The sequence below is a fragment of the Notolepis coatsorum genome, assembly GCF_963971535.1.
Source record: "Notolepis coatsorum genome assembly, chromosome: 10".
NCBI lineage: Eukaryota > Metazoa > Chordata > Actinopteri > Aulopiformes > Paralepididae > Notolepis > Notolepis coatsorum.
Window position 1 is genome coordinate 29,272,026 of NC_140174.1, and position 13,519 is coordinate 29,285,544.

At 44.8% G+C, this 13,519-nt stretch overlaps 1 protein-coding gene across 2 annotated transcripts in view; it reads left to right on the plus strand.

Moving 5' to 3' along the window:
- Positions 1-13,519, plus strand: part of rab26 (RAB26, member RAS oncogene family) — a 471,946-nt gene that overhangs the window by 446,817 nt on the left and 11,610 nt on the right. For both annotated transcript variants that reach the window (XM_084323367.1, XM_084323368.1), the window contains one exon: positions 1,473-1,538. In XM_084323367.1, the coding sequence (XP_084179493.1) occupies positions 1,473-1,538 (66 nt within the window). The remainder of the gene's footprint in view (positions 1-1,472; positions 1,539-13,519) is intronic.

Sequence of the window (13,519 nt, forward strand, 5' to 3'; positions counted from 1 at the left end):
TTTCACCATACCTTTAAAAAGAAAAGAAAAAACACACAAAGTAATCAGAAGAAGTTTTGGATAACATGGCTGCAGCTACACTCATGCATGACATATATTGATTTCCTTCCGGATTATGGCTCCTTTGAGTTTCTTTTTGAAACTGTCCTTGTTTTCCGTCCGTATAATATGTAATGGGATCCTATTCCAGTATGTTATGGCTCTATACATTGCAGTTTTCTTTAGAGCGTTGGTTCTAGGCAGAGGTAGGGTGAAGCGACTACTTGAAGCATGTCTGGTATTATGGTCATGTCTATCATTGGTGGATAAAAACATAGAATACAATTGAGTGGGTTTACCCAAGGTACAAATGTTCTTTAAAAACCTAATCAAACTGCATGCTAGTCTCTCGTCCACCCTCATCCACGACAGTCTAGCATGCATTCCCTCCACATTATTCCTTATAGAGCAGTGAAGAGTCGGGCAGCTCTATTTTGAGTGAGCTGGAGTTTACTAAGCTCTTGCTTTGACGCGCTAGACCAAATTGTTCACCGGAGATAATTGCTATGTCCAGGTTGTGCTGGGAAAAAAATATATCACCATGTCATGCAATATCACCATGTTGTGATATCACCATGTCATGCTATATCACCATGTTGTGATATCACCATGTCATGCTATATCACCATGTTGTGATATCACCATGTCATGCTATATCACCATGTTGTGATATCACCATATGACACACAATATCACCATGTTGTAAGTCAGAAGACACGGGGGGGACATGACATTGTGACATTGTGTTATAGTTACTCTCCAGAGAGAGAGAGAGAGAGAGAGAGAGAGATGAGATGTGGAGCAGAGAAGAACCATCAATGTACTATACCTAGAAAATAAAATAATATTTTGTTTCTCTATCGCTCTCCTTTTTTAACCATCCATCTCTCTGTCCCTGCCTGTCTCTCATCCTCTATCATCCTCCTCTCTCTCCTTCTGTATCTTTTCTATGACTCGTTCTTCCTTACATCTCTCCATCATATCTCTCTCCTTCCTTTCCTCTGTCTCTCTCTCCCAACTTTCTCCTTCCTCTCCATCCTCTCTCTTTCTCTCTTTCTTTCTTTCTCTCTCTCTTTCTCTCTCTCTGACTCTCTCCTTTCCTTCACACACATGTTTTCCACCTCTCCTATCTCCCTCTTTCCTCTTCTTCTTCATCACTATCTAGCATGTTCTCCTCTTCCTCTGTGTTGATCTATTGTTTGACTTTGCCCTCTACTGTGCTCTTATTTTAACATTATCTACATCCCCTCTATCTCCCTTTTTCTCTCTCTTCCTGCATCCCCCTCTCTCTCTACCTCCACTCCCCTCTCTTTCTACCTCTCTCGCTCCTTACCCACCCCTTTCTCTCCAACTATCTGCTTCTCCCTGTCTCTCTCTCCCTCTTCCTCTCCCTCTCCCTGTCTCTCTCTCGCTCTCTCTCTCTCTCTCTCCAGGCATGGCTGACAGAGATCCATGAATATACCCAGCAGGATGTGGTGGTCATGCTGCTTGGGAACAAGGTGAGCCCTCCTGCCTGTCTGCCTGCCTGCACTGAGAGATGGATGGACAGATGGAGGGAGAGAGAGAGGGGGTGGGGGGTTAGAAGCAGGAAGCAGGAAGGGAGAAGCAGAGTGGGGGAGAGAGAGGGGTAGGGAGGGAGGGAGGTAGAACCATACTAGCCATTGAATGAATGAATGAATGAATGAATGAATGAATGAATGAATGAATGAATGAATGAATGAATGAATGAATGAATGAATGAATGACCTTTATTTATATAGCACCCTTCACAGCACGAATGCACAGGGTGCTTTACACACTACAGCTAACATGTAAAAAACAAAAATCAGAAATAAATTATTGACCGGAGGGATGGATGGATGGATGGGTGGATCGATAAATAGTTAGATACATGCATGATGGAGGAATTGTTGGGTGATGGATGGATGGAGGATGAATGCAAGAAGGGAGACGGGGGTACGGATAGGAGGACGTATGGACGGACGGTTATGGGGACAAATGGACAAAGAAATGGAATGACAGCATGCTATAAGGAGACATATGGTGAAGGAGAGAAAAGGGGGAAGGAGAGAAAAGGGGGAAGGAGAGAGGGGTGGAGGAACGGACAGACAGGTAGAGGGACATCAAACTCTGTACACCACCGGCCAGTCAGAAGACACATCGTCAAAGAACAAGGGATGGTTAGAGGGGAACATGTGTTATAGTTACTGTCCAGCAGTGTTAATATTTTAATTTTAGTTTTAGTCTTAGTCATGTGTCAAATGCTCCTTTTTCGTTTATAATATTTAGTCACCTTCATTTATTTTTCGTTTAGTCAGTTTTAGTCAACTACAGGTCTGAGCATTTTAGTCTTAGTCAGTGTTAGTCCTGATTTTGTCTTTTTTGTTTTTGTCTAGATCTAGTCGCAGAAAACTGATGATTTTTGTCTAGTTTTCGCTAATGAAAAAAAAGCATTTTATATTTTTATATTGTAAATAATGCAATTCTATTTATTAAGTATAGTCTATAGCCAAAACCCTATCAGCTGATTCACAATAAGTTCAGTCAGTGGCAGACTGGGACACAAATTCAGCCCGTGACATTCAGACGCACACACCGGCCCACGCACCGGCCCACGCACCGGCCCCGAAACCGGCCCACACAACGGGCGTTATGAAACACTTGTCCAGTATTAAACAACCCAAGGCTGTGGCTAAGGAGTCAACATCAGGGAGACCAAATCTACACACCGCCCCTAGATGTGCACTCATGCACAGTGCACACACACACACACACAGACACACACATACATATACCGTTACTTCCCGTCATTGGCATATGTTTTTTTTTTACTAACATCTTAGTGCCTCATTAGCCTAGGGATTAAGGATACATGAAGTATTAACTACACCATAATAATATTGAGGTTTTGATCCATAGAAAGTAGGGATGTCCGATATTATCGGCCTACCGATATTATCGGCCGATATCGGCATTAAAATGTGATATCGAAAAATATCGGTATCGGTTTTAAAGAAATAATATTTTATTTACATTTCTATAACCTTTATTTACCCAGGCAAGCAAGTAAGAACCAATTCTGATTTTATTTATTGTCAAAAGTATGCATAATGTTGTGTTAATTCCACAACAAGAGATATGTAATGTTAATTACCTGAAATTATTCCATTTCTTGGGGCGGGAAACCCTGCATATATCGGTATCGGTTGATATCGGTTGATATCGGTATCGGAAATTAAGAGTTGGACAATATCGGTATATCGGTATCGGTAAAAAAGCCAATATCGAGCATCCCTAATAGAAAGGTCTGTGCTACACACAGTTAGATTGGATTTATTGTCCTTTAATTTGGCACTCATGACATTAGTTGCTTGCCGTTTAATCAACATTGAAAGACCCCCCACTTCCTCCCAGACACCCATTCCAAGAGCCTGTTTTCTCTCTCTCTCTCTCTCTCTCTCTCTCTCTCTCTCTCTCTCTCTCTCTCTCTCTCTCTCTCTCTCTCTCTCTCTCTCTCTCTCTCTCTCTCTCTCTCTCTCTCTCTCTATGTATGTGTCTCTCTGTGTGTGTGTGTCTCTCTCTCTCTGTCTCTCCCTCTCTCTGTGTGTCTCTCTCTCTGTGTCTCTCTCTCTCTGTCTCTCTCTCTGTGTGTCTGTCTGTCTGTCTGTCTGTCTGTCTGGACTGGGCTCTCTCTCTCCCCTCAGGGTCAGCTGTGCTGGACTGGGCGCTCTCTCTCCCCTCAGGGTCAGCTGTGCTGGATTGGGCGCTCTCTCTTTCCTCAGAGTCAACTGCATAAGAAGAACATCAGCAATCAATAATAATGGCTTGAATTCATACAGCGTTTTTCAGCCTTTTGAAAACACCCAAAGTAGTAGTAGTAGTAGTAGTAGTAGTAGTTTATTCAGTCATCATCTCACACAATACAATATACCCCATCATTTAACAATATTTGATTTTACAGTGACTGAAAAGGTACAGACTGAAGCATAATGCAAATTAAAAAAATTGGCGGCTACGTGGCGTAGTGGGCAAGGCGCTCACCACAAATACTGGAGACGCTGGGCTCGCCTGTTCGAGCCCAGCGCTCCACATTGCTTTCAGTTTAGCTGGTCGTTCATACTAATACACATTGGCCGTATTAGGGGGTGGGAAACTGATGGGTGGGGATTGGGCGTTGTGGACAGCGACTCCTACAGGTCGGTTGGTGTGCCTGCGCAGTAGAATCAGGAAGTGTCGGGGGCAGCGTGAGCCTCCCACGCGTTACTCCTCGCCACTGAGAGATCGAGCTGCGCAGGTGAAAAGATGCGACTGCTGTTACCTCAAGTACCGGAGGGGACTTGTGCTATGTACTGTATGACTTAGTCCACATTGCAGCCGGCTTGTGGGAGGCAAGAAACAGCGTTCGTGACAGGGGAGGGTTGAATTGGATGATACGAAATTGGGATGGGAGAAAATGTAGAAAATGGGAGAAAAAGTGGATAAAAAAAAACAAAAATAATTAAGACTCCAAAACAGTATTCTAAAAGAAAATAGCAAAAGAAAACAGTATTATTCACCCCTGTAGTTTTCAAAAATAGCTTTACAAATTTTTCTTAAAAACCAAAAGCAAATTACTCATTCTTAACTGTATATCAGCATTGTTCCACAAAGCGCTTCACAGAAACCATCAAGAATTCACACTCACACAGTCATACACTACTGGTGGTTGTGAGCAGCATCAGCAAACACAGCTGCCCTGTGGCAGACTGACGGAATCATGTCTGCTAATCAGCGCCAACCACCATCAACAACCTTCATAAATACATTCAACATTAATGGAATAGGCTAACTACCAACTTAGCTGTAGCAGTTAGCTGTTATATGCAATCACATATGTTTAACTACGGGGTAGTAGTTGACCTAGTTGTTAGCTTAAGCTAGTTAGCTGTGGTTATTTACAAACATGTAGATGAGACTAATCATATACAGATCGAGAACATGGCTAACAGTTGGGAATTCTAAGGTACATCTTATTTAAGCATGTAAAATGGCAACTAATCAATTCAATCAATTAGATTACCAATATTATATCAACATGAAAATTTGGAAGGGAACATAATAGTATTTTATTTTAGTATTTACTATTATAATATTAGTAGCCGATTAATTTGCAGCCCGTCCTAGGTTCTGATTGGCTCTCTAGGTTAGCACTTTAGCTTCTGATGCTGTGGTGGGCACTAGTCCTAACATTGCTAACTAAACTTTTAGTCAGAGAAAAAACGTCACGAGTCACAACTATTTACGTCCACGTGCTGTAAGGAATCAGGAATACGGAAAGCACATTGTCTTGTAATAGAATGACTGAAATCACTGCAAGATCTAGTATAGTAAAAGACGCAGAACAATGTTCTAAAATTACAGACATGTTTACCCCCTGCTGCTGCTAATGATGATGAAGTTCAAGTGGAAGGAACCAACAGTAACATGACAGGTGCATGCAGTAGCCTAGTGCATATTCTACTGTTGGTGTCTGCCGGTTAATGAGGGCTAGCTAGCCTATACTAGATCTTGCAGTGATTTCAGTCATTCTATTACAAGACAATGTGCTTTCCGTATTCCTGATTCCTTACAGCACGTGGACGTAAATAGTTGTGACTCGTGACGTTTTTTCTCTGACTAAAAGTTTAGTTAGCAATGTTAGGACTAGTGCCCACCACAGCATCAGAAGCTAAAGTGCTAACCTAGAGAGCCAATCAGAACCTAGGACGGGCTGCAAATTAATCGGTGTCGATTAAGCCGATTAATTTGCAGCCCGTCCTAGGTTCTGATTGGCTCTCTAGGTTAGCACTTTAGCTTCTGATGCTGTGGTGGGCACTAGTCCTAACATTGCTAACTAAACTTTTAGTCAGAGAAAAAACATCACGAGTCACAACTATTTACGTCCACGTGCTGTAAGGAATCAGGAATACGGAAAGCACATTGTCTTGTAATAGAATGACTGAAATCACTGCAAGATCTAGTATAGGCTAGCTAGCCCTCATTAACCGGCAGACACCAACAGTAGAATATGCACTAGGCTACTGCATGCACCTGTCATGTTACTGTTGGTTCCTTCCACTTGAACTTCATCATCATTAGCAGCAGCAGCGGGTAAACATGTCTGTAATTTTAGAACATTGTTCTGCGTCTTTTACTAGCAATTTTAGTTTTTTAATTCTAGCTTTTTCAGCTCCACCCTTTCTTTTTTTGCATTCTCCATTTCTGCGCTTCTAGGCCTACTCGCGGTTGGGAGGAAACGTGAATCTCATTCACTGATGTCTCATGTCTCATTCAAGACTGGCTAACAAAAGCATGTCTTTCACTTAACATCAAGAAAACAGTGTGTATGATGTTCACAAAGTCACCAGGAGAGGTCACTCACTCTAATGTGTTTCTGGGAGAGGCGGAGCTGGACATTGTACATTAATTCAAGTATCTTGGGGTCACATTGGACTCTACATTGACCTTCAAAAAGTCATGTGAAGAAAGTGACAAACAGTCAAGTTTAACATCGAAAACTTCAGGCAGATCAGGCCCTGCCTGCCAGTTAATGCTGCAAGGATGTTTCTGCATTCAATGATTTTATCACACATCGAGTAGGCCTACTGTTTTATCAACTGGTCTCTTTTATATGTCACTACTCTTACACCAATATAATTACTCTACAAAAAAGCCATAAAAGTATTTGATAGGAAACAAATTTCATTTCATCACTGTAATGTTTTAGAAAAACATAACATGCTAAGTTTCGAAAATTTCCAAGTTTTCAAATATACTTGCTTCATGTACAAGGTTCTGCATGGACTTGCCCCTCCCCCATTGAATGAGTTCATCCAACAGAAAGCAGACACTGGCATTACCACCAGGGCCATCAGTAGAGGGGACTGTAAGGTGCCTTTTCGGTATACTACCATTGCAAAAACTGTGTTCTCTGTTAAAAGTGGTAACTACTGGAATAGCCTGCCAGTTGTGATTAGAGAGTGCCCTACATACTCCATGTTCAAGACCCATCTTAAACTGCATCTTAAGGCAAACCAGAACTGTGATCATTTTTAATCTGATTTAGTTTATGCAACTTGTTTATTGTTTTATTGCCGGCCCACACACTGGCCCACACACCGGCCCACATAATGGCCCACACACCGGCCCACATATGGCCCACACACTGGCCCACACACTACACCGGCCCACACACTACACCGGCCCACACACCGGCCCACATTAGTGGCCCACACACTGGCCCACACACTGGCCCACACACTGGCCCACACACCGGCCCACACACTGGCCCACATACTGGCCCACACACCGGCCCACACACCGGCCCACATACTGGCCCACACACCGGCCCACACACTGGCCCACATTAGTGGCCCACACACCGACTCACACACTGGCCCACACACCGGCCCACAGACTGGCCCACATAGTGGCCCACACACCGGCCCACACACCGGCCCACATACTGGCCCACACACCGGCCCACACACTGGCCCACACACTGGCCCACATTAGTGGCCCACACACCGACTCACACACTGGCCCACACACCGGCCCACACACTGGCCCACATTAGTGGCCCACACACCGACTCACACACTGGCCCACACACTGGCCCACACACTGGCCCACACATCGGCCCACATTAGTGGCCCACACACTGGCCCACACACTGGCCAAAAAAAAAAAAGTAAAAAAAAAAAAGAAAAAAGAAAAAAAAAGTATAATTTTTTTTTTTTTGGACCAGCCCACTTTGGTCCCGGCCCATCGGGATTCGTCCCGAACGTCCCGATGGCCAGTCCGCCACTGAGTTCAGTAGAAGGCTAGAAGCCCAATAGTAACCAAACATTCCTTGAAATGGTCAATAGATTCAGAAATAGTCAGACATGGAATGGAACATATATGCATGGAAAGAAATATTAACAAAGCAACATTAGGATAGTGTACATACACAGTACACACTGATTGCAATTCTCACTGGGACCTACTGTACAAATTTCACACACGTCACACACACATTCCCTTTTGTGCGTCGAGTACAACCGTAGATCGCTGACGTCACTTTAAACTTAAAACTTAAAATGGCGGCCTCCATCAGAGCATTCGGCTAGCAACATTAGCTTAGCGAACCTGCCACCGCACTTCTATGTGCATAAAGTGTGGTAACAAAATATCACAGCCCCTAAGACTGGGAGCGTTCTAACTCTACTGAGCATGTACCCAGCATTATATGAAAAAGAAAAAGTCATTACGATGTTTTAGTGCACTTCAAGCGCTAAAGGGATTTATTAACAACTTATACAAGTTAGTAGGGTCCATCTCACTGTGTTAGTACTCGTCTGTGTATTTTCTTTTCATACCAACATTACCTTTTAAGTGAACGTGGTCTTGTCCTTGTTGTATCCATGTGTAATGTTGATAGTAATGGGTGTACACAGACGAAGGAGTATCTACTAGGGGTGGGACGATACATCGATCCAGATCGATATATCGATCTATTATCAATAATCAAATAGGATCGATGCAACGTAAAAAGATAGATTCATATTGCGATACTCTTATTTTGAAAATCCCCTCGTGAGCATTTCCGCCCGGCCGGAAGAACAACAACAGTAGCTCAGCGTGTGTAGACGTTAGAAAGCATTGCTTCAGAGTCCGCCTATTTTGCCCGAATAAGTGCCTGTGGTTTTTTTCCCCACAAGGGGTCAAATGCATCTAACATGCTTTCCATCCTCGCCATTCCCTTTATGCCCACGTCGCGTTAATACCGAAATTAACGTTGCGTTAGCGTGAGCTAACTAAGCTAAGCAGCTAACCGTGAGAGGAGAGGAGAGAGGAGAGGGGAATTGGGAAGGAGAAGGGGTGGGGCACTGGGCAGTGTACCAGGGGCGGATTTAGGATTGTAGGAGATCCGGGGCTTAGCCCAGATGGGCCCCCCCCTTTTTTTTTTTTTTTTTTTTATTATTTTTAATTTTTTTTTAGTTTTTGGGCAGGCAAGGGGTGTTTGGAGGGGGTCCGGCACAACCCCCTCCACGACAGATTTTTTTTGAATTTAATGAACCTGTACGTGCAATTTCCTGCAATATAGAGCCTTCAATCTTGACCAATAAAGCTGCTCTTTTCACTATAAAACTCAGTTAACCATAACGTAGTTATGGTTAGATTTATATATTGGGGGGGGATATATCATATTTTTCATATAATCAAAAGGTGGTGGAGCAAGATCATACCTTTGCTCCCCCAAGTTCAATAGTGGGAGAGCAGAGATGCTCCGAATGCTCTTATGGCCAGGCGTCTATGATTCACTGATACAAAGTAAAATAGTGCAGTGCAATAAAATAAGATAAGATAAGATAAGATAAGATATTCCTTTATTGATCCCCTTGGGGAAATTCAGGCATCATAGCAGCAGCATGGGGGGGAGGGGGGAGGGGTACAGGTAGTAAAACAACACAGTATACAGGTAGTAAAAGACAACACAGGCAGTGTAAACAATTTGATCAATATGGTCAATATAATTTACTATCTGACTAGCTGAGGAATATTCACATTATTCACAGTGTCACATAAGGTGCAGTATGCATGAGGTATTGTTATAATTTACTATCTACTGAGTATACATTATCAAAGTACCAGGGTAGTCTACTTTGTCCCCCTTGGGTTCCTATAAGTTCCAGGTCAATGTCTGGTAGCAGTCGCTGCCCCCTGTTGTGGGGCCTGGAGGCTGCTAGTCGCTGCCCACTGTTGTGGAGCCTGATGGCCGCTGGTATGAAGGACTGTCCGAGGCGGTAGTTGAGTGTCGGGGGGGGATGAGTCTGTGGCTGAACGAGCTTCTCATCTTGACTAGCTCGTCGTAGAGGGGGTGGTAGGGGTTCTCCATGATGGCATCCAGCTTCCTTATCATCCCCCTCTCTACCATCACCTCAAGTCTAGGTAGCTCGACTCCCACCACGGAGCTAGCCTTCCTCACCAGCTTGTTGAGCTTGTTGGTGTCCCTTGAGTTGATGTAGCCTCCCCAGCATGCCACAGCATAGAAGAGGATGCTGGCCACAACAGACTGGTAAAAAGACTGCAGCAGTTTGTTGCACACATTGAAGGACCTGAGTCTCCTCAGGAAGAACAGCCTGCTCTGTCCCTTCCTGTAGAGGGCCTCTGTGTTGTCCGACCAGTCCAGTTTATTGTTCAGGTGTACCCCAAGGAACTTGTATAAGTCCACCATCTCCACATCCACCCCTCGGATGGAGATGGGAAACGGGGGGGGCCTCTTCTTGCCCCTCCGGAAGTCCACCACCAGCTCCTTGGTCTTACTGGTGTTGAGTTGGAGGTGGTTGCTGTCGCTCCACCCCACGAAGCTCTCCACCAGTGCTCTGTACTCTTCCTCATCATCGTCGGTGATGTAGCTTACGATGGAGGAGTCGTCTGAGAACTTCTGCAGGTGGCACCCGCTGGAGTTGCGGCAGAATCTGAGGTGTAGAGGGTGAAGAGGAAGGGTGACAGCACAGTTCCCTGGGGGGCGCCGGTGTTGCTCACCAGTACGTCAGACTGACTGTCCTTTAGTCTGACGTACTGTGGCCTCTCAGTGAGGTAGTCCTTGATCCAGGCCACCAAGCCGTGCTCCAGCTGCATCGCAGAGAGCTTCTCCGCTAGCAGTGACGGCTGGATGGTGTTGAAGGCGCTGGAGAAATCAAAGAACATAATCCTCACTGAGCTGCGCGGCTTCTCCAGGTGCGTGTACGCTCTGTGGAGCATGTAGATGATGGCATCCTCCACCCCGATGTTTGCCTGGTATGCAAACTGCAGGGGGTCGAGGGAGTCACGCACCAGGGGCTTGAGGTGTTGCAGGACCAGTCTCTCAAACGTCTTCATGACGTGTGACGTCAGAGCGACTGGCCTGTAGTCGTTGGGGGTGCTGGGACGTCCCTTCTTGGGCACCGGGACAATGCAGGAGGTCTTCCAGAGCTGGGGCACCCTCTCCAGCCTCAGGGAGAGGTTGAAAAGATGCTGGAGCGGTGCTGCCAGCTGCTCTGCACATACCTTGAGCACCCTGGGATTGGTGTTGTCCGGTCCTCTGGCCTTGTTTACGTTAATTTTGGAGAGCTGCCTACTGACCTGACTGGTTGTGATCGTCAGGGTTGGGGGTGGTGGGCAGTCTGCTGGTGTTGGGGGTGGGCTGCCGTTGCTGATGGGTGTGGGTGGGTGGGGGTGGGGGGGCTGCTTTGTAGGTGTGATCTGGTGCTGGTGTCGATGGGTGGGGGGAGGGGTGTGGGGAGGCCACTCTGGTCAAAGCGGTTGAAAAACGAGTTGAACTCGTTTGCACGCTCTGGAGGGCCCTCCACAGCTGTGCCCTGCTGTTTGAAACCAGTGATCTTCCTGACCCCCGCCCACACCTCCCTGGTGTTGTTGGCCTGTAGTCTGCCCTCCAGCCTGTCCTTGTAGCTGACCTTGGCTGCCCTTAGCTCTTTTTTGAGCTCCCTTTGGACAGCCCTGGCCTGCTCAGTGTCCCCTGCCATGAAGGCCCTCTTTTTCCTGTTTAGCAGGTGTTTAATGTCCTTGCTAATCCAGGGTTTATTGTTTGAGAAGCAGCGTACCCTCTTTGTGGGTACGATGCTCTCCTCACAGAACCTGATGTAGTCTGTGATGCAGTGGGATAGTCCATCAATGTCATCACCGTGGGCCCTCTCAAACATATCCCATAATGCAATAGTGCATTGCAATAAAATAGTTATCATCGTATTTTTTCGGGAGGCCGGTAAGGAGTGCATTACAGTAGTCGAGTTGGCTTGAGATAAAGGCATGGATCTGGTTTTCAGCGTCCTTTTGATTTATAAATGGCCGTACTTTAGCTATGTTTCTAAGGTGGAAGAATTAAGTTTTTGTCAACTTGTTGATTGTGATTTAAAGCTTAGGTCTGAGTCTACCATAACACCAAGACTTAACTCACTCAAATACAGTTAGCAGCTGGATAGACCACAGATAGAAATTAGCTTCTGCTAAATCTGGTGCAAACATATTTTCATGTAACAATGATGAATTGTAAAAAAAAAAAAAAAAAAAAAAAATTGTTTTTAAAATAGATTCTGGGATTTTCAGAATACATCCGGGGCTTGAGCCCAGGTAGCCACCCCCTAGCTCCGCCCCTGCAGTGTACCTTTCTGTGGGGGACTGGGGGAGAGGCATTCTGTGTGTGTGTGTGTGTGTGTGTGTGTGGGTGTGTGTGTGTTGTGTGTGTGTGTGTGTGTGTGTGTGTGTGTGTGTGTGTGTGTGTGTGTGTGTGTGTGTGTGTGTGTGTGTGTGTGTGTGTGTGTGTGTGTGTGTTACTGAGGATGGACAGATAATGTTGATATTTAACATGAATACATAATAAATGTATTCATGATCATCATGCAACATAAAACAATTGTAGGAAGTTTGGGAGAGGAAGGGGTTTAGCTTGCGTGTTGTGAGTTCCAAAACATTTTACTTAAAGTTTAAAGCTCAATATATAAAAAGTGAACAGGAGGTCTATTTGTATTAAAAACAATAGATTGTTTTTCATTTAAATGTCTGGAAGAGCTCAAAAATAAAAACATCAATTGATATTTCTGTAGCCTTTTTTTGTTGATCTAAATGTGACTGATTGTGTTAAATGGGCACATAATATCGCCTCATATCGATCGCAGGCACCTGAATCGAATCGTATCGTATCGTGGCAGACTTTGTGATATCGGCAAATATCGTATCGTTGTCCAAAGAATCGATATCGTATCGTATCGTGATGAAACTGGTGATTCCCACCCCTAGTATCTACAGGGGAGAGCAAGCCTGTGTCCGGGATATAGGTTCCAGGCTATTAGCTCTTCTCGCAGCCTAGCCATCCTCTTTAGCCTACGTCGTCTTAAATGCTATGTTCTTTTGGTAGAACTCTTCGGCTGCTGCAGAAGTGTTGAGAGAGTAGCAGATTCCGTTCATGGTTATTGGTATTAGGTGTAGTCAAGAGAGACCTGGGACGCGGTTTTTAGCCTCGCATAGCTTGGCTTTTAGTGGGCCATAAACGGTGCGGAGCTAAGCTATCGATTAGCCGGAAACGGAAATTGGAAATGCTGAAATAATAAGTGACGTGAATTATTCTAAAAGTTATAATTATTTTGTCTCATCTTGTTTTAGTCAACATAAATTAAGAGATAATTCGTCATGGTTTTTCTAAAGTAAATTTTTGTGTCCTCAGATGTAGTCAACTATAATGCATAAATAAATTTAGTCACGTTAGTGTCACATGATCTACACGTCTCATTGTCGTCGGGGGGGAAAGCTTAGTTGACGACCATATGTAGTCACTATTTTTGTTGACAAAATTAACACTGCTGTCCAGAGAGAGAGAGAGAGAGAGAGAGAGAGAGAGAGAGAGAGAGAGAGAGAGAGAGAGAGAGAGAGAGAGAGGAGAGAGAGAGAGAGAGAGAGAGAGAGAGAGCGAGAGAGAGAGAGA